The sequence below is a fragment of the Natrix helvetica genome, assembly GCF_964273705.1.
Source record: "Natrix helvetica genome assembly, chromosome: 1".
Classification (NCBI taxonomy): Eukaryota; Metazoa; Chordata; class Lepidosauria; order Squamata; family Natricidae; genus Natrix; species Natrix helvetica.
The window spans coordinates 233433112-233455682 of NC_138548.1; the positions used below are offsets into that span (position 1 = coordinate 233433112).

The window sequence follows — 22571 nt, forward strand, 5'->3', positions numbered from 1 at the left end:
GAACACATGACCATGGAGATACCTCAATGATCATAAGTGGGAAAAATGGTCATAAGTCATTTTTTTTTCAGGGCTGTTTAGTGAGCAGTCACTCAAGAAATGGTTTTAAGTTGAGGACTACCTGTACATAGGATTTTGGGCTACCCACGGCTAAAAGTTACAAAATACAATATCATATATTAAATTCCATTGGATTACTAATACAACAGAATTTAAGATGGCAAGTCAATGTAGGAATATAAGCCGATCATTTGGAAACCTATAAAGACCATTCCTAGTGGAGGTTACCTACTAGATTTGATTCACTACTCAGGCCTTGTAATCTTACAATCATAGGTCCTATGTAGGGAGGAAAGGAACTAATTTCCATGCCCCCTTGATGCCAAGCGACTAAGGGGCACCCTCAAAATACTTGGTGAAGAACTTTCATGGGAGATTTAAAGACACTAAACATCACATGGGAAAATGCTGAAATATTCATCCAAGTATTTGCCCAAGACCCATGCTGTGCTGCTGCGGTCCCTTCCAACTCTAGTCTGGTCTGGTCTGGTCTGGTCTGGTCTGGTCGGGTCGTATTGTATTGCATTGCATTGCATTGCATTGACTATCAATGACTCATGAGGGAAAGTAATTTTGATTTTCAAACTCATTTTAACCCAAAAGAATAAAGTGTCCCATTGAATGAAATCAAAAAGGGAATATGTTTAGCGGCAAGACATTCAACATGCCTGTAGTTTTGCTTCCAGTTATTACAGTACATTCTAATCATCTTGTGTTATAGGACAAACACATTTACTTAAAAAGTAAGTCTACTCTTGCTTACAGGAACCCGTTGCACCATCCAGTAGGCTTTCTCTTGATAATCCACGGTATACCGGTCTTCTTTCGTTCGTTCCCTTCCTGCGCTGCAAAATCCAAGAAACTTTTTTTTAAAAAAATAAATCAAAACAGGAGATTATAATTGTTCCTTGGGACTATTTTATACATTCTAACAGGAAATAACATAAAAAACATGGCATGGAATTTTCTTGCAGATCTTTAATACGCATGATGGAGAAAAATCTGCCACTTCATTGTATAAATATTCCCTTTTTTTAAAATTAAGGGATCATTCTTTGAATATTTGTCTCTAAACAGTAGAAACAGTCCATCCTTTAGTGACCTAAGAAGATGGTGCATAAGATGTTTTCAAAACAAAAATTACAATAAAGGAATTGTGTTCTAGATTAAGATGAGATAAAGCAACCACAAACTTTACTTTCATATAGTATAGGTGGTACCTTGCGCAACAGTAGTAACTGTGAAAGGGATCTTGGAGTCCTAGTGGACAACCATTTAAATATGAGCCAGCAGTGTGCAGCAGCTGCCAAAAAAGCCAACATAGTTCTAGGTTGCATCAACAGAGGGATAGAATCAAGATCACATGAAGTGTTAATACCACTTTATAATGCCTTGGTAAGGCCACACTTGGAATACTGCATTCAGTTCTGGTCGCCACGATGTAAAAAAGATGTGGAGACTCTAGAAAGAGTGCAGAGAAGAGCAATAAAGATGATTAGGGAACTGGAGACTAAAACATATGAAGAACGGTTGCAGGAACTGGGTATGTCTAGTTTAAGAGAAAGAAGGACTAGGGGAGACATGATAGCAATGTTCCAATATCTCAGGGGTTGCCACAAAGAAGAGGGAGTCAAACTATTCTCCAAGGCACCTGAGGGTAGAACAAGAAGCAACGGGTGGAAACTAATCAAGGAGAGAAGCAACTTAGAACTGAGGAGAAACTTCCTGACAGTTAGAACAATTAATCAGTGGAACAGCTTGCCTCCAGAAGATGTGAATGCCCCAACACTGGAAGTCTTTAAGATGATGTTGGATAGCCATTTGTCTGGAATGGTATAGGGTTTCCTGCCTAGGCAGGGGGTTGGACTAGAAGACCTCCAAGGTCCCTTCCAGCTCTGGTCTGGTCAGGTCTGGTCTGGTCTGGTCGGGTCGGGTCTGGTCTGGTCGGGTCGGGTCGGGTCGGGTCGGGTCGTATTGTATTGTATTGTATTGTATTGTATTATGAAATTGGCTATGGCCAGTCACTAAAAAAAGGTTCTCCTAAAACAGATATCAGTGTAAACATCCCATTTTAGGATAAGAAAATAACATTTATACCTCTCATACAGATTGTGCATGCCATGAATTTGGACCTGGACAGACCATTGTCCATGCATTTTATTTATGTGCAAAACTGCAAGTCTGTTATTAATGATGAGGTTCAAGCAAAAGCACAGCCAGGTCAATTTTTGATGACTGTTCTTAAAAAGGGGGAGAAGGTAAAATAAAATTGCTCTCCTACTGGACACCTGCAGTTGCTTATTATTTATTCCTCGGCTCAAAACAAAATATGGGTAATCCTTGGCTTACAACCACAATTGAATCCAAAATTTCCATTGCAAAACAAGACAGTTGTTAAGTGAATTTTGACCCATTTAATGACCTTTCTTGCCACAGCTGTTGTGAATCATTGAAGTTGTTAAGTTAGTAACACGGTTGTTAAGTGAATCCAGCTCCCCCTTTGATTTGCTGGTCAGAAGGTCGCAAAGGGGATCACAAGACCCCAGGACACTGCAACTGTCATAAATACATGCCAGTTGCCAAGTATCCGAATTTTGATCATGTGACCATGAGGATACGGCAATGGTCATAAGTGTGAAAAATGGTCACGTCACTTTTTTCAGTGCTGTTGTAACTTCTATCACTAAATGAACGGTTGTAAGTCAAGGACTACTCGTATATACTCCTCAGATGAGAAACGTCTTCTACCTGTATTGCTCCTTGGCCTGCATAATAATGAAATCCCACTTATGGTTGATGCGTTTGTTCAATATGCTATAATGCTCCTGGAAAAGAAACAGTAAGAGAGAAAACGTTGACTGCATAACAATGTTGCAAAGGCACTCACAATAAAAGGATGTGACAAACAGTTGCAACGGTGATTTTATGCACCGAGCATAAAATAAACAAGATTGATAACATTTTTCAACAAAACTTCTTAATATTAATCGCAACGGCAATAGTGAAGTGGTCAATACTTAAAAGGGGTAAATGTTTTGACTGTTTCAAAATAATGAAAAAGAAAAAGTTGTGTATTTTACTTTACACAGGTATAAATCACTTGTTGAAAAGAGATCCAAGGTAGAAGGAGGGATTAAAAATGCACTGGAGCATGTACAATACAATAACATAAAAACATAATATAGGTAGTAATCTTCAACCCGTTGAGCCCAAAATTTCCATTCCTAAGCAAGATAGGTGTTAAATGAGTTTTGCCCCATTTTACAACTTTTCTTGCCACGGTTGTTAAGTGAATCACTGCAGTGGTTAAGTTAGTAACATGGTTGTTAGACGAATCTGGCTTCCCCCATTGACTTTGCTTGTCAGAAGGTCGCAAAATGGGATCACATGACCCTGGGACACTGCAACTGACATAAATATGAGCAAATTGCCAAGCGTCCGAATTTTGATTACGTGGCCATGACCCTGGGGTTGCTGCATCCGTTGTAAGTATGAAAAAGGGTCATGTCACTTTTTTTAGTACTGTTGTATCTTCAAACGGTCACTAAATGAAAGTTTGTAAGTTGAGGACTCCCTGTAAAGAACGCATAACAATTGTGAGAAGAGAAGTGTGCACTTCAGCTTGAAGCCTAAAAGGTGTTTTGGAGTTGGCATGGACGTGTACCAGTGGTATTCAGCAGGTTCTGACCAGTTCTGGAGAACCGGTAGCGGAAATTTTGAGTAGTTTGGAGAACTGATAAATACCACCTCTGGCTGGCCCCGCCCCCATCTATTCTCTGCCTCCCAAGTCCCAGCTGATCCAGAGGAAATGGGGATTTTGCAGTCCCTTCCCCTGGAATGGGGAGGGAATGGGGATTTTACAGTATCCTTCCCCTGCCATGGCCACCAAGCCACGCGCACCAAGCCACACCCACAGAACCAGTAGTAAAAAAAATTGAATCCCACCATTGAATCCCACCTTCCATCTCCTTAAGAAACAGTGAAGCCAGGAAAATATGTTTTGAGTTAAGGCAGTGTTAAGGCACCACATGGATAGGATATAAGTCCCTCCACTGTCAGGAGCTAGATTTGAGTTAATTCTGGTTGACCACCCCTATATACGTAGAGGTGTAATATATGTATGTAAAAAATGTGGAAATAACCTTAATGATGGAATGGATGCACTGTTCAAAGAGGGATTGTTCATCAAATGTTTTTCTGGGAAGTAGAAAATAAAAGAAACAAACTAAAAGTAGCTTTGTTTTTACGGGTAGTCCTCAATTTACAGCAGTTCATTTAGTGACTGTTTGAAGTTACAATGGCATTCAAAAAAGTGACTTTTGACCATTTTTCACACTTACGGCTGTTGCAGAATTCCCATGGGACAAATGATTAAAGTTCAGACACTTGATAACTGACTCATATTTATGGCAGTTGCAGTGTCCTGGGGTCATGTGAGCACCTCCAAACTTCTGACAAGCCAATGGGGAAGCTTAACAAGTGTGCTACTAACTAAATAACTGCAGTGATTCACTTAACAACTATGGGAAGAAAAGTCATAACATGGGGCAAAACTCACTTAACAACTGTCTTGCTTAGCAACAGAAATGTTGGGCTCCATTGTGGTCCTAAGTCTAAATTGTTTGGTATAAGAGGGGGAAATTCCGACAGGCTTCCAAGAATCTATTATTATACCGTACAATAATAAGATAGCATTCCTGGAATCCTTGTGGGGTATATTTCCTAACCTGGCTTACCTCAAAGCAAGCCGGCCTGGCCTGTTAATTTTATCTAATTTTTAAAATGTTATTGTTATATTAAATGGGTTTGTTTTTGGGATTGATTCTAATTTCCTTTTAACTTTTGTGATATGTGTTTTTTAATGTTGTACGCCGCCCTGAGTCAGAAGGGTGGCATATAAATCCAATAAACAACAACAACAAGTTGCCAAAAGTTTTGAACTAGAATTACTTAGGTTGTTTCTTGGCTGTGGTGCTTACAAGCAGTCAATTCCTATGGTGTGGTGTGGTATGTTATATAGTTCATACTGCATTCTTTCCAAAAACAAGAACAACTATTTGGAACAAAACCACCTTTAAATTAACTTACTGTTTTGCTTTTCTTTTTTAAAATGAATTGCTTTTAATTTTCATCTTAATTGTTTTCAAACCTTGTTATTCTTATTCTAATGGATTTAGGATTTTCCCCTCCTTCTCTTATAAAGTACTCTGGGTTCCTTTGAGGAGAAAGTGGTATATAAATAAAAGAAGTAAACAAGCATGTTCTTAAGCTTCATGGGCTTATCGTATCTCAATAATCTGATTTGGTAAACTGATTTAAGTACTGAAATAATGCTACTGGTTAAGATACTTAGAAAAAATATTGCATAAGGAAAAAAAATACCTTCCTACCTTTTCATAATCTTCTAGAGCTCCTTTCTTCTTAATATTTCTCTTTGCTAGATAAATGGCTGGGGGATATTTTAAAAAAAGAGAAAGTACTTTATTGCACAGCTGTAAAAACCAAATGAATGTGATTAATGACTAAGATTTGGTCTGAATATTATACAATATTTTCCAAAGGGAGGCTGTGTCCCAGAAGCATCAAGGCAAGATAGATGGAATTCCAGGAAACCAGGCTTCACAAGAACAAAGGTGCTGGTGTCTTCTTCAGACACATCATCTTGAATCACACTATCAGTGTGGAGGAGGCTACGGCAAGTGAGGGGTGGGTAGAAGTTTAGGGAAGTTTAGATGGGAAGCATCCATTAAATAACTGAAGCCAAATACCTTGAATTAATGTATGTGCAAGTTATATATACAGCAAAGATCAGAGCTCCTGTTGTATGTTCCTGGTTGGCATATTTTTACTCATGATTTTAAAAGAGGAATGACTTTCAATGCTCTTCAAAGATCAAGGCTTAATTAGGAATAAAAAGACTCCCTTTTAAAGAGAAGACTGCATTTTTCTCCATAAATGACTCCTCATATCAAAGTTATTGGAACAGAGGACATTTTGATTTTATGTGATTTTTGCTGACAGTGAAGTTTCAACAAGAAAAGTGAGGTAATAGGTTAAACTTACCGTAATCTGTATCGTCTGCTCCCCACTGCTGGGTTGGCCAAAAGTAGGGTGTCTGTAGGAAGGAAGACAAAAACTAAGAATCAAGCTCTTGATAATTTTCTTATCAAACTCCTCTAAATCATTCTTATATTTAGTGTATGACTGCTAACCAGTAAAGCTTAAAAGGTTTTAAAATTCATTTCAACACGTTTCTTCCCCATCATTTTTCATTTATTTTACAACAACTTTGAATAATGTTTTAACAATTGGGGTGGGGAGCTGAAAAGTCTGAAGGGAAAGCCAAAAATGCTAAGAACACAGGTGGTCCTTGATTTACAACCTTTCATTTAGTGACCAAAGTTACAACAGCACTGAAAAAAAGTGACTTACAACTGGTCTTCGTACTTACAACCATTGTTAGCATCCCCATGAAGGTTTGGGCACTTGTTAATTAGCATGTATTTCAGAGGTGGCGTTCAGCAGGTTCTGACCAGTTCTGGAGAACCGTAGTGGAGTAGTTCAGAGAACCGGTAAATACCACCTCTAACTGACTCGCCCCCATCTATTCTCTGCCTCCCGAGTCCCAGATGATCAGGAGGAAATGGGGATTTTGCAGCAACCTTCCCCTGCCACACCCATTGAGCCATGCCCACCAAGCCATGCCACGCCCACCAAGCCATGCCCACAGAACTGGTAGTAAAAATTTTTAATCCCACCACTTATGTATTTGTGATGGTTTCGATGCCCCAGGGTCACACAATTGCCCTTTACATCCTTCCTAGCCAGTTTCTGACAATGTGAAAAGCTGGATTTGCTTAACAACCGTGTGATTCGCTTAAGAACTGCACTGATTTGCTTAAGAACTGTGGCAAACAAGTCATAAAACTGAGCCCAAATCACTTAACTACCATGCTTAACAACAGAAATTCTTATGACCCACGTGGTCCATTAGTTGAGGACTACCTTTAATAACATTAGAAAAATTCATTAAGCTTTAAACTGTAGATTCTCTCTTAGTATGTTTAAATGTTTGTTAAGTGTTTTAGGGGGATCCAGGGTGGGGGGAGGGGGCAGTCAGACCAGGATTGGGGGCAGGGCCAGGCGAACAGGTGGGACTGGGGGGGAAGAGAGCGGAGTGGGGGAGGGGAATGAGAACATCATTCCGTTAGAGGGTTCCTATATTCCAACGGTCCTGGGGAGGGTGGATGCGAGGACAGAAGAAGATCTTGTAGTCGGTTGGGAGATCGTGGGCGCTGGATACGCCCGGTCGTTTGTACCAACCCTCGCATTCTAGGTGGTCAGGGTGTACAGAACCAGGGCATGAGGCTGATGTTGTGTAACGCAAAGTCCATGGTTAATAAGGCCCCCCTCATTTACGATTTGGTTTCTGAGGGGGAGCCGGACCTTGCAGGGATCACGAAAACCTGGTTGGGCCACGAGGGGGGTTTACCCCTCGTGGAAATGTGCCCACCAGGATACCGTGTATTCCATCAGCCTCATGCCCGGGGTAAGGGTGGTGGGGTAGCGGTAATTATACGGGAAGGCCTGGCACCGAGAGAATTCGCCGTACCTCAGATATCCGGGTGTGAGACTCTAGGTGTGAGATGGGGCCCAGGGAGTCAGTTGGGCTTGCTGATTGCATACTTGGCTCCTCGCTATGCATCAGCGGCCCTGCCAGAGCTCCTCGAGGTAATTGCGGAGGTGGCGGTTGAGACCCCCAGACTATTAGTTATGGGGGACTTCAACCTGCCATCGACGGGTGAATCATCCGAGGTAGCTCGGGAGTTCATGGCTTCCATGACAGCCCTGGACCTGACCCAAATAATTCAGGGCCCCACACACGAGGGAGGCCACACGCTGGATCTTGTTTTTATCTCTGGTCGGTGGAAGAGTGATCTGGGAATAGGGGATTTGGTTACTACTCCCCTGTCATGGTCAGATCACTCGCTTCTCCGTCTCGACTTCCCTTCCACTACCCCCCATTGCGGGGAGGCGGAACCAGAAGATCTTAGATGGTTCCGCCCCAGGCGACTGATGGAACCTGATAGGTTCCAGACGGAGCTTGGGCCACTGCCTGTAACCCTGACCCGCGCCCCGATGGAGGACCTGGTGGCCGCATGGAATAGTGCGGTGGCCGGGGCCTTGGACCGGGTTGCGCCCTTGCGGCCTCTCCGGTGGCAGCGAACCACCCTGGCCCCTTGGTTTACCGAGGAGCTGAGGGTGATGAAGCGCCACAAGAGACGCCTAGAGAGCAGATGGAGATCCTCTCGCGCCGAATTGGATCGAACACAGGTAAGAGCCCATTTACAGACCTACCTTGTGGCACTAAGGGTGGCTAAACGTCGATACTATGCCACTCTTATTGCGTCCGCAGAAAACCGCCCTGCCGCCCTGTTTCGGGTGACCCGCTCCCTCCTTTCACAGAGGCCGCGGGAAGCCCCTTTGCAGGGTAGGGCAGAGGAATTTGGGGAATATCTGCAGGACAAAATCGCTCAGATCCGGAGCGAGTGGGTTTCCTTGAGTGATCTCGGGGAGACACCGGTGGAGAGTCTTGAGGCACCATGCTGGGAGGAGTTTGACTCTGTTGACGCTGAGGATATGGACAGGTTACGTGGGCAACTGCGGGCCACCACATGTTTATTGGACCCGTGTCCCTCCTGGCTTGTACTGGCAACCTGGGAGGTTACACGAGACTGGCTCCTGGGACTAGTGAACGCCTCGCTGAGGGAGGGGTTCCTACCAGCAGTCTTGAAAGAGGGGCCTTCTCTGGACCCAGTAGAGTTAGCCAATTATCGTCCTGTCTCCAACCTTCCCTTTTTAGCGAAGGTTGTTGAGAGTGTGGTGGCGCAACAGTTCCCGCGACACCTGGAGGAAATTGTTTATCTAGACCCGCGCCAGTCCGGTTTCCGGCCCAGGCACAGCACGGAGACGGCTTTGGTCGCGTTGGTGGATGATCTCTGGAGGGCGAAAGATGGGGGTTGCTCCTCCATCCTAGTCCTATTAGATCTCTCAGCGGCTTTCGATACCATCGACCATGGTATCTTACTGCGTCGGCTGGAGGGGATGGGGGTGGGGGGCACCGTGTTGCGGTGGTTCTCCTCCTTCCTCTCTGGTCGATCGCAATGTGTGTTGACGGGGGAGCAGAGGTCGACCCTGAGGCCGCTCACGTGTGGGGTGCCGCAAGGGTCGGTCCTCTCACCTCTCCTGTTCAACACATACATGAAACCGCTGGGCGAGATCATTCGAGGATTCGGGGTTGAGTGCCATCTGTATGCAGATGACACTCAGTTATACATCTCTACCCCGAACCACCCCAACGAAGCCGTCGAGGTGATGTCCCGGTGTCTGGAAGCCGTGCGGGTCTGGATGGGGGACAACAGACTCAGGCTCAACCCTTCCAAGACGGAGTGGCTGTGGCTACCGGCGCCCCGCTTTAGCCAGTTTGCTCCATCTCTGGCCATCGGGGGGGAACAACTACCCCCGGTGGATAGGGCACGCAATTTGGGCGTCCTCCTAGACTCCAGGCTGTCGCGGGATGAACATGTGACGGCCGTGGCCGGGAGGGCGTTCCACCAGGTGCGCCTGGTGCGCCAATTGCGCCCCCTACTAGAGCGGGACGCCCTTCGCACAGTCACTCAGGCCCTGGTGACTTCCCGTCTCGATTACTGCAATGCTCTCTACATGGGGCTCCCCTTGAGATGCACCCGAAGGCTCCAGTTAGTGCAGAATGCAGCCGCGCGGACAATTATGGGGAGTACCAGGTACTCCCACGTAACACCACTTCTGCGCGAGTTGCACTGGCTTCCTGTGGCTTTTCGAGTGCGTTTCAAGGTGTTGATTGTCATCTTCAAAGCGCTTCATGGCTCGGGACCTAGCTACTTGCGAGATCGCATTCTACCCCATACATCCCTACGACCAATCCGCTCACACAGGGAGGGTCTCCTCCGGGTACCCTCCGCTAGACAATGTGGGCGGGCGGTGCCCAGGGGTAGGGCCTTCTCTGTGATGGGCCCAACCCTCTGGAACGAACTCCCCCCTGATATTAGAACTACTGTTGATCTCCGCTCCTTCTGTAAGAAACTCAAGACCCACCTGTTCCGACTAGCCGGCCTGGCCTAATTGTAATCACAAGTACAATCTATTACTGACCTTCCTTGGTGGCTTTTTAATATTGTAAATTTTGGGGTTTTAAATTTGGTTTTAGATCGTTTTAACTAGAAATGAGTTCGGGCATTATACAGACCGTATGTTTATGTTGGTTGTCTAAAGTTTTGTTGTTCCTGCTTTGTTGTTTTTATATGTACTGTCTGTACACCGCCCCGAGTCCCTGCGGGGAGAGGGGGGCAGTATATAAATTTAATAAAACTCAAAACTCAAGTATTTGCATTTCATAGTGAAAATGTTATATACGGTACAGATAATCTTCGTTTAGATACCACAATTAGAACTGGCAAATTGATTGTTAAGTGAAGCAGTCACCAAGCAAAACCAAAGCTGTGCTTATTATCTTACTTCACCTTAACAGCTTTAAGGACCTGAGAAGATTGTAAAAGGGAGGATTACATTATAAAGTTATTTTTGCATCACCGCTGTAACTACAAAGTCACCAAATGAGGCAGTTGCTGACCAAGGACTACCAGCAATTAGTTTGCAGCTGTTTTTCACTTTTATGTTGAAATAGCTATCATTGATTCACTCCATCAAAATCGTGTTTCTTTTTGTGGTTATTAAATCATATAACAAAGAAAATATGAAAGATGGAAAAAGAGGCCAAGGAAGGATAGAAAAAAAAACAACCCATGGAGACTGGAGGTAGAAATGGCGGGGACAATTTGTCCGTACTCCTTTCCCAATTTCCATGATAGAACTCAGAGCAAAAAGAGGTCTTCCTCTTCTATTTGTGTAGCCTCTATTGGGATTCCAACCCGCAGAATTCCTAGCCACTATAGCCACGAGAAAACCTGGCTTGCATTTCTGAATTTTATAATCTGGAGAGTATGGCCTGCCTCATGCTCTAAACTCCTTTTTTTCTTTTAGCATCATTTTCTTAACCATTTAAAGGTTTGTTTATTTTTATCATTGGCTGCTATTCTTTTCCAAGATCGTTTTTACTGCATGACACTGGGAAGCAACTATACGGGCCATTGTGATTGACAGGCAGCAAGGAAAAGCTTTAAGAAAAACACATCATTAGTGCCACTGTGATGCAAGGCAGGTTATCTTTCTTCTTATTTGCTCTACCAATCCACCCACCTGGAATCGATAAAGGCTGGTGTCCCCTTTGAGATTCAGATTCTTTCGGTCCTGAAGAGGATAGACGTACCCACACTTCATCATCATACTTCCTAAATGTAGCCCCTCTTAAAAAAAAAACAATACAGATCAGTTGCTTTCAATGGGGGACACAAAATAAAGGCAAGCTACTAACTTCAGGGGGGAAATATGTCACTTAAAAATAATTGTATGTCCTTACCTTCGTTGGTAATCTCCAAACGCTTCACAATCCATTGCAGCATATCACAACCTGGAGGACAAAGACAACACAGAAAACAGATTTAGGTCAACCCAAGTTTCATTCCCTCTTTTCTTCCTGGTTAGTACAGACAGTCCTCGACTTACGACCACAATTGAGCCCCACATTTCTGCTGCTAAGCAAGAGAGTTTTAAAGTGAGTTTTGCCTCATTTTACAATCTTTCCTGCCGTGGTTGTTAAGTGAACCATTGTAATGGTTAAGTTAGTAACACCGTTGTTCAGTGAATCTGACTTTCTCCTTGACTTTGCTTGTCAGAAGATTGAAAAAAGGTGATCGTATGATACCAGGACATTGCTACCATTATAAATATGACTCAGTTGCCAAGCGGCCAAATTTTGATCACATGACCATGGGGATGCTGCAATGGTTATAAGTGTGAAGAATGGTCGCAAGTCACATTTTTCAGTACTATTGTAACTTTGAATAGTCACTAAATGACCATTACAGAAATGACCATTACAGAAATCCCATGGTCATGTGATCAAAATTCAGATGTTTGAAAACTGGCATGTATTTATGATACTTAGATTGGGATCATATGATCCCCATCTGTAATCTTCCCTGCTGCCTTCCAAGAAACAAAGTCAAGTGGAGAAGTTCTCCAGATTCACTTAAGAACCACACGATTCATTTAACAACTGCAGTGATTTGCTCAACAACCGTGGCAAAAAGGTCGTAAGATAGGGCAAAAGTCACTTAACAACTGTCTTGCTTAACAACACAAATGGTTGTGGTTATTAAGTCAAAATATACATGTAAGAGAAAGCATAACAGCATGAACTATGAAAAGAAAAACACCTGCTGCTTGGTCCTATTTTGGATTCTAATCAAAATCATTGTGCCAGTCCCCAAAGGATCCCTTGGCCTAATAGTAACTTGAGTTCTGTGGTCTTTTTAAAGTCTTTAGTATTTATGGTATCTCTAATGATTTAAAGCTACTTGCTTTTTGACCCTTTCCTTCTGATTTCCAAAGCACACATTTTGCTACATTGAGTTGTTTAAAAATGAACTCTGCCTTGGGCTTGCAGCTGAAAAACTAAATCATAATGCAATATACGGGGAAAATGTGGATTAAATTGTATTCTCTCAACAAGGTGACTCACTGGGAACATAGTATTTCCTCTACAAAAGAAAACAGCAGGTTAGCCAGCAGTCATGTATTTCAACTAAAGAGTTACTTGGAAATTAAAAATGAAACACAAAAGCAGGCATCAAATTTCAAAGGCTAGAATTTATACCCTAGCCAGTAAAAGAGTATTCAGGGAATTTCTATAAAATGAGCATCAATGCTGTCTTCAAGTACATTTAATTAATGTGAAATGGCTAGTAGAGAAGAAATGATGAAGATGCATTTGTGGTTTTCTAAGAGGTTGGGGTGGGGTCTTTTTTAAGGGAAAGTAAAAAAAAAATCTTACTTATGAATCAGAAATATAGTGCCCATTTTCAGGCATGTTAAAACCAGAAATCTAATTTGGGAACAAATCCATTTCTCTAGGCATGTATTCATGCTCAGTTCTAAAAGCTGCCAAAATTCAATTCGAAATGCTACCCCTTCTTGACATCTGATTACTTGAGAAGCACAAACCAGCAGTTAGGAGCTCTTATCCCATTATGGAAAGTGCTTCTCAAAATAGAGGAAATTAAAAGATTAACCTGTCACTCAGACCCTCCTTAGGTAACCTTATCTGCATCTGCTTTTCCCCTTAAGAGACTATGCTTACTGTCAGAACCTTGAATTCACCATAAAGCTATACCTATTACTGTATTCAGAGGAATGCAGAGGCCTTCTATGTTTTCTTCCTCTTAAAAGATACAGCCACTACAATTTCAAGTATTTTTTTTTTGTTGACCAATGAGTAAGGAGGCAGGACAACTGAAATTGTTCAAACTGAGAGATTGCCATTATTGACAATTACTGTATAAAACCAACATCAATCAAATTCGCTTTGAACTAAGAATATCATTATTTGATGCATGTGACATAAGTTAAATGAACCATGGAAAAGAACTGGAAAGAATATTGCAAGGTAGTGACTGGCTAGGAAAATGTTGTCGACAGGATAAAATATTTCCTAGGACTAGCATCTGAATTAGTTCAACTAATAGGATGCACTTTACAAGGCCTGTAAAAATGTGTGCAATCAAACCGTGGCAAGCTGGTTCAGGAGGGCTTGAAATGGAATCTGAGGGTTGGGGTTTGGAAATGAAAATCCTGAAGTATTTTGGATAAAATCTTGTACGCTTGAGGAAGTGGGGCTGCTGCTGAAGGATGCTTCTTAAGCTAGTCAAAGAAAAATGGGGAAAATTATTATTATAGATTTAACTTTCTGCAATCAACTCTTGAGTACCTGAAAAATGGAATATTATCTCTAGGCCATGCCTAAAATGCTAACTTCCATGATAATCTTACAGTTCTTATACTGAGATTATTATTTTGGAGTAGGGACAGTACATTTTTAATATACATACTCATACAGGTGCTCCTTGATTAACAACCACTTGTTCAGTGACCTTTTGAACTTGCCACAGTATTGAATGAATGGTACTTATAACCCGTTCTTGAATCTTATGTTCCTGCTGTTGCAACATCGCTGCAGTCTTGTAATCCAAATCACGGTCCTGGGCACCTGGCTTGCAATTACAACGTTGCAATATTTCATAGTCACCTGACCTTCTTGGCCAGGTGTCTACTAGCAAAGTCAATTGGGAAGCCTGCGGGAGATCACAAAGGGCGACCACATGATGTCCTTGCTCAATGGTCATGATGAATTCACTTAACCAGGAAGTGCTAGAATTGCTGCCACAGTCGTGTGACATCACATTTTATGACTTTTGTCGTTTAGCAATGGAAATTCCAAACTCAATTGCCGTTGCTAGAGAATAAGCTATGGAAGCAAGACAAGTACAGTTTTCCCTAGCATTGTCTGACCTTAAAAGAGATACTGAAATTGGTTTTGAATGAATAGCTTCTAGGACTACCAATCAAAACTAATACGCAGCTACTCTGCCTTTGTCTCCTTAATGGATTTCCCGTGACAATTAATGGAAGAAATGGGAAAGCAAAAGGCTACAAATGGCAGACAATGATGTCAGTTTTTATAAGGAAGGTTGCTGTGAGCACGGTGGAGTCACAGCTGCAGACTACTCTAGAAAAAACAGATTATCTAAATTCCTTACACAGATATACAGGTCTTTATTATCCTTTTTCCTCTACAGCACGGGTGTCAAACTCGATCCTATCATGGGACGGATTGTGATGTAACGTGACTTTTTTGTCTTTGTGGAGCCGGGTAGGCGTGGCCTGAGTGTGACGTATCGAGCCCGCGGGCTACCAGTCTGACAGGTCTGCTTTACAGTGTTGGGATCAGTGGTGGGATTCAAAAATTTTTACTACTGGTTCTGTGGGCATGGCTTGGTGGGTATGGCATGGTTTGGTGGGTGTAGCAGGGGAAGGATACTGTAAAATCTCAATTCCCTCCCCAGTCCAGGGGAAGGTTACTGAAAAATCCCCATTTCCTCCAGATCAGCTGGGACTCAGGAGGCAGAGAATAGATGGAGGTGGGGCCAGTCAGAGGTAGTATTTACCCGTTCTCCAAACTACTCAAAATTTCTGCAACCGGTTCTCCAGAACTGGTCAGAACCTGCTGAATACCACCTCTGGTTAGGGTGGCAGTTTCTGTTGTCATCTTCTTGGACTGCTATTGTGACTGTTTTCCAACATCAAAGGCAGGAATAAAGTGACTGATGAATATGGAGTAATAATACATAATGAAAACCTAATGTATGAGATTAATAATAATAATAATAATAATTTAAATTTATTAGCCGCTCCCTTTCCGAAAAGGACTCGGGGCGGCGTACAATGGAGATTGCCTTCTAATAGATTGCCTTCTATTGTCCAGTATGTCAGACTTACCAACCACAGTATGTGGAATGCTGCCCTCCGGCATGTTCTGAATTTGTGTTTTGATGCCGGATTGTGGATCTTGCATTTCTACCAACAAAACCTCCAACTGCAAATCGTAGTAGAGATGTATGAGGAATGAAACAAAAGGAAAAGCAGTTAAGAATTACACGAGTAATGCAAAATAAACAGAAATATTACTCCTTGACTTAATGAAATGCACCAATAAGAAAAAGTAAACATTTAAGCCACTGTTTTAAGTGTTTTATTACTGGAGACATTGGTTTTAAGTGTGGCTGATTAATGACAGGTTGGTACACATGAAAACCATCTTCATCCACAACACGGTAGTAGATGAACACTTTAACCTGGTGTCAGATCATTTCCTCACCAGAAGGTGAATCACAGTTGCCCAGAACCTGTATGGATGCGGGGAAGCATTATTTTGGTTTGTCCTAGTTGCCTAATAGATCTGGATGGTTGTCAGAGAGTATTTGGGGTTTGCCCTGACAATCTGATAAGACAGTTCTATCTCATGCCTGGTCAACCTGTAGAATGTGGAAGTAACCAAGGTACAGGATACAATTGCCCCAGAGTAGCCTTTCTCCATTCACCAGTCCTCGCTTGCTCCTTGGTTTACTGAGGAGTTGAAGGAAAAGAAGTCACTCAATACATTTGAGTGCCCATTTATGGTTTTATGAGTTGGCATCAAACCATAAATGGGCACGACCAAGCATTGATAAAAGCCCAAGTTTAGAGCTACACAGAGCAGAAAATGATCAATTCTTCTTCTTGCATATTTCATCCATAGACTGTCAACCAATAGTCTTCTCATGAAACCCAAATCCTGGGTTTGTGGGAGAAATGGGCAAGCCATTGCTCCAACATTTACATCAAATGAAATTGTGGGTTTTTGAAAGACAAATTTGCTTGCATTCTGTTTGTAAGAAACTGATGGAGATAGTGTTGTTTTTGAAGAAAGCAAAGAAAGCATTTTTTAAGAGATGTGGGTATAAAAGTTCAGTAGGAAATTGGGACGTTAAGGGTAAAAAGTTCAAGACTGGAAAAAAGGAAGGGTCTGCTATTCCGATAAGCGAGTCAACTTGGGCAAGCGGTTTAGTTAACAGTTTCAATCGTACAGCCTAGTTACTAGGCCCTAGTATATAATGGAGAAATCAAGTAACCGCTTGCCTCCATTTATTATGCTTATGCTGCAAAAATTGCAAGGAAACAGGAAATGTAGGTTAAGTAATTTAAAAAAGGGACAAAGGTAATCTGGAAAAGGGGGAACTGGGCAAAACAGATTAAGCAAGGGGAAATTCATGGAGAAACAGGTGTCCCGGGAAGATTGCAACCCTGTGGTCTTCGTCAAAGGGGGCTGCAGGGAGGGATTTGTAGTTTGGGTGGAGGAAATAAAAAGCTGGAGGAATGTATTTCTCTGTGTGCCTATAATGCTAGCCAGCGGCACTTGCAAGAATGTATTTAACATGCAATAAACTGCTTGCTGCTTCACTTCATGACTCTGTCAAATTTCTGACTGGTGAGTCCGCTTTCACAAGTTTGGTTTGGATACTAATCGGACAGAGGCCATAGTGATGTCTTGTAAAAGTATCTAAGGTTGTTTGGAGCCCAAGAATATGAGACTATGGACAGGTCCTCTGTATAATGCTATTATCTGTAAGATTGACTGACTGACAGGTTTCTGTGGATGATTTGGGAGATAATTAACACCTTTTGAGGGAAGGCATGATGCTCACTGTCTTGAAGAGACAGAAGTAGTACATAATCTGGAGAAGCCTTCCCTGGACCCACATGTTCTTGATAACTTTAGTCCAATTTCCAACAACTGGGAAAGGTAGTGAGGTTGTAGTTCAACTTCAGAGGATCCTGGAAGGAACAGATTGTATGGATCCTTTCCAGTCAGGTTGACTGGCAGAAACTGCATCTGTCTTTCTGCTACACGATCTTCATTGGGACTTGAATGGGAAGAGTCTTGGTCTTTTTAGATCTCATGAATGTTTGACTTCAATAAGGCATTGCCGGCAGCAGTTGGAATTTGAGGGCACCACTTCTGGAGACAGTTCCATAAATATGCAATCTTTGTGCATGAAATTATAGCCCTGCTTGAGTAAAGACAACCCTCTCTAATCTATAGTAATTTCTCCTTTAGATCAATACAATGTGTTCTATGTGGGTGTAGAAACTAGAGGATGGCTCTGACATAGAGAGGAAAGTATTGTTACCAAGGCAAAGAATAGATAAACATTGCTTAAACCTGGGGGTTGGAGAGGGTTATGAAAATATCTCACATAGGTATCCCTTAATTCACATGATATATAGAGGAAGAAAGAGAAGTACATTCAGACTTGTAAGATTCTGTCACCACAACCAATGTTAATAAAAACAGAGTTAGCCTATGTGACATCTGTTGTCTGATCTGATCAACTTTGTAGATGTGTAATTTCCAAGATATCTTGCAAAAGTCTAATTCTTACCAGACCAAGAGGACTGACACAAATGGGCATTATGACATTGTTTTCATTGGCTCTAGTTTATTTCTTGACCCAATTCAATTTATCAGTCCTTCACACACTCAAAGCTTCTTCTCATATGTTCCTGCATAATATGCCAGAAGATCATTTTTTGGACGTTTTGCTCTGGGTGTCCTCTCAGAGCAGTGAACCTTAATCTATGTTTCAGACAAGAAGCTTATTAAGATTTTAAATGGTAACAGTATGCCAGTAGTGATTGCTTATCATAAATAGATCATATTTAATGCTTCCATATCTAACCAGATAACTGATGGTCCCTGAAAGCCACTAAAAACCTTTGGCTGGCTGATAAAGAATCCGCTTCTAATTTTGGAGCAGATCTCGTAATTAGTAATTAACACTGACTCACAAATAGTTGGATGGTGGTTTTGGATGTGTTTAACAGAGTATGTACTAAACTGCAATATCAAGCACTTTATTCCCTCTCTCATGTTATTTTTATGTTTCTGAATTAAACTCGCCTATTTCGTGAACTGTTTTACTTTTCCCATGTTTAAAGACAAGACAATAAATCCCATTCCCTTAAAAAAAAAACTTTAGTGTACTTATATTCATTGTATCAGAAACCTCTATATTCAGAAAACTTTAAATCCTCTTAAATTGGCATAATACCAATTGAATGAGTAGCTGTTGATCTTGTTTTATCCCACAGGTTAGCAGGATCTGCTTGTTTTTACCCTGCAGTTGCCTAGTTCTTATTGTTATTGTTATTAATACATGACGCAATGAGAGATTTTGTCAATTAGCAGGCTTATTACAGGAACCTCACTCCGATTGGGGTTGAGAAGGTGTGATTGACAGAAGGTCATCTTGTAGGCTTTATCTTGTAGCGTAAGAGAGGATAAAAATCTGACTCTCCCTGCACCTAGAGCTAGATCAAATCTTTACCCGGATTTTTGTCCATCATATTATGCTAGCTGTCCAATTTAATTAATAGTTAGAGAAATAAACAAGGAATCAGATCTTAAGTAATACCAGCAGTTGTTGTTTATCATAAATGCAAAGAGATACTATAGACTTCTGATGGTGAACCTATGGCATGTGTGGTGGCATAGGGAGCCCTCTCTGTGGGCACGCACACCATTGCCCCAGCTCAGCCAGCTGGTCATTGGGTTTCTTGCACTCTGGTGCACACGTGCACACACGCGTCTTCGGGTTTGGGCACTCTGTGCCAAAAGGGTTCGCCACCATTGCTATAGACTAAGGAATGAGAACCTGTTATGTTTTAGCAGCTCCTGAACTATAATCCCTGGCTATGCCATTATAATCAGCATTTTAGATAGTAGTAGTTGTAATTTAGCAACGTTTGGAGTCACAGGTTTTTCTTCCTTGTACAGGTAGTGTTCGACTTACAATTCAAATTTCTGTTGCTAGGCAAGACAGTTGTTAAGTGAGTTTTGCCCCATTTTACATTTTGCTAGTTAAGTTGAGGACTACCTATAATAGAAAAGGACACAGGCACAAAACCACAAAAGTTCATTTTTCAGTCCAAAAATCTTAGTCCAAAACCCCATTCAACTGAACTCCAAAACAGTTGAGTTTTGGTTTCATAAAACTGAACTCCACAAATAGTTTATATTATGGACACCTTCTTAGTGTCTTTTTTCCATATTTATTGAAGATAGATTTCATATAGTTTGACTTTTTGGTGTTATCCAAGTGGTAAGTGGATATTCTAGTTCTTATAAAATGTTTTCTGCGACATTTCCTAGGAAGTAAATTAGATTTCCCCAAGAATACTTATCATCCAATTCTGTAACTTACTACACTGGAAATGAGCTATCTTTTTTTTTTTTTTTGGAAAATTTGTGATTGCCTCCCACTAATTTTATTTATTTCACAAACAGAAGCACTGCCATTGGTAGCATATACAAATTTAAAACACATAGAAGCAAAGCAATAAATTTAAATTGCAAAATACTGTGCAATTTTGCTGAATGGATAACTGTAGGTAAAAGATATTAAGAAGGTTGCATAGAAACTCTGAAAACGTGTTCCTATTAAAACACTGCTCTAAATTACTGAAGATAGGCCTGGTCTGTTTTCTTTAGGAATTCCAGAGAACTTTCAACCAATTTATCTCCTCTGCTAATCTAATCCATTAGAAGGCATTAAAAACCATAGTAAATATAGAAAGTAATATGGATTCCAGATACACGAAACTACAATTTCTAGGAGATGCAGGAAGTGTAACTAATCGCGAAGGCATTATAACACAGATGACAAATATTGTTTTAAAAATATAGTTTAGTAAGCTAATATATTCTTTCTGGTTGCCAACATTTACAAACCTCTGATACCATTACAATTTCATAATTACACGGGCATTGCCATTTTCTTTTGCAAAAAATTAGTCAGACCTTGCCTAAAAATTTATGAGATTATCTACCTTTTATAATCCAATTGTGATATTTCTCGATGAAATGATAGTGGTGATTACTATCTGGCCACAGGCTTATTTGCTACCAATCTGATATTAAATTAGCAGCAGACTGATTGCAGAGGCATATTAAAGAAGGATAACCTGAAATATTGATGAGCTTTTTTCCCTAAAGCTTTTTATTTTTAATGTAATTTTTTCTCTTTTTCTTTCTAGCATTTTCCTCATAGGTGCATGGTCCACTTTTTGCATTAGCCAACTAATGATCCATTGGTTGCAACAGAAATTAACTAACTACTTTGTTACCCAAGTCTGACATCTTGGGCAAGAAATACTGATTGGCCCCAAGTCATCTAGCTGGCTTTCATGCCTGCGATGGAACTAGAATTCACAGGCTACCGTTTCTAGTCTGGCACCTTATTTATTAGCCCAAACTATCTCTCTTTCCTAAAGCTATATAAGGCCATCAAATTATGGCCCCATTTCTTGTCTTCCCTTTAAGAGATGTGACCTGCAGATAAAATACATCTAGTATTGTACGATGCGGTAATGTGGCCTTGTTTGGTCTTGGCTTATTATGAAACCAAGCATCACAATTTATAAAGCAAATATATGACTTAGTGATATGTGAACCAGTTATTGTGAGTTATTCAGTAATTCATATACAGTGGGTGTATTTATCTTGCCAAAAGTTGGGAGTCAAGCATTCCTGGTACACATTCATTCCTTTATAAATGTATTCATAATTTGATTTTATTTCTCTTTTGGGAGGTTGGTAAATGCCTCAGGAAGAAGGACCGGGTGCTCTTGGCAAATGTCTTTATGCTAATTGGACAGGAAGTGGCAATATTGCTTTTGGTCTTTTAAAAATCTTTTAATTTCCAGAAAAACAGTATGGTCAGCCTTATCTCTCCCATTCACTGCGGTTCAAGTTTGGATGCCAAGTGAGGAGCTCTATAAATAGACGGTGGTATCAGAAATTACTAAACTGTTACCCAGCAACAGGAGGCAAGGCCAAGATTGAAGGCCAACAAGGCTTCTGAATAGGAGGTTTGGAACAGTGGTGGGTTGCAAATCAAGCACCTCCGTGACCCTCCGCGACGCTCCAGCTGCTCTATGGAGCGTCGCGCAGGCGCTGTATGCGCCATGCGCCTGTGCAGAACCACAGAAGCCTTTAAACTCCGGTAAGGAGCACGGGCGGGCAAGTGGGCCTTCCTGAGCACCATACCGGAAGGGTATCCGGTGCTCCAGGCTGGCTCCGGGACGCCCGTACTGAAGCGTACCGCCTACAACCCACCACTGGTTTGGAACCTCCAGTGTTTTATTCTACAAATCAGCTGTTCTGCTACATCATTGTTAAGGAAACTATTGTTTATTCTGATTTACTTTGAAAAAACTTCCCCAATCTTCCCTCCAGAGATATTGACTACAATTCCTACCACTTCTAGCTAATATTGGGAATTTAATTCAGCACATTACATTTGGGCGACCCTGGGGAAATAACCTACCCTGCTTCCCCCAAAATAAGACCTCCCTGGATAATAAACCCAATTGGGCTTTTGAGCGCATGCGCTAAAATAAGCCCTCCCCAAAAATAAGCCCTCCCCGAAAATATTGCAACACAGCAGCAGCCATGAGGTGACCACGCTCGCCACCTCCTGCACCTCAAAAATAATAAGACCTTCCCAAAAACAAGGCCAAGCGCTTATTTTGGGGGTAAAAAAAATAAGATCTTGTCTTATTTTCAGGGAAACGCAGTATTAAAGTGGGTAAAATGCAGTCATGGCTTTGTCAGTGATATTTAAATTAATGTTTTGTGGAACAAAAATTACTAATACAGATCCAAGACTCTATCAAAATGTATACACACGTTCTTGTCCCATCCTTTGTTATTTTATGTGGAATTTAGTCATTTGCTAAATTTCAAATGTCCTCATGATAAAAGTATATCTCCAGAGATGTAATATAATATCCACTCAAAATGGTGCCTATTATAAATGATTATATATTAATCAAGATCTTTACATGTACTGGATTCAATTTCATTTGTTTCAATATCTGAGGACTTATTACAATAACCTAAGGATTACATGTATTTT

At 41.4% G+C, this 22571-nt stretch overlaps 1 protein-coding gene across 1 annotated transcript in view; it reads right to left on the reverse strand.

Moving 5' to 3' along the window:
• The window catches only part of RGS9 (regulator of G protein signaling 9), a 60353-nt gene that overhangs the window by 34778 nt on the left and 3004 nt on the right, over positions 1 to 22571 (reverse strand). Inside the window, exons 2-8 of the mRNA XM_081953757.1 lie at positions 15553 to 15649; positions 11576 to 11626; positions 11356 to 11462; positions 6124 to 6175; positions 5451 to 5509; positions 2809 to 2885; positions 824 to 905 (exon numbers count right to left, since the gene is read on the reverse strand). Coding sequence (XP_081809883.1) covers positions 824 to 905; positions 2809 to 2885; positions 5451 to 5509; positions 6124 to 6175; positions 11356 to 11462; positions 11576 to 11626; positions 15553 to 15649 — 525 coding nt within the window. The remainder of the gene's footprint in view (positions 1 to 823; positions 906 to 2808; positions 2886 to 5450; positions 5510 to 6123; positions 6176 to 11355; positions 11463 to 11575; positions 11627 to 15552; positions 15650 to 22571) is intronic.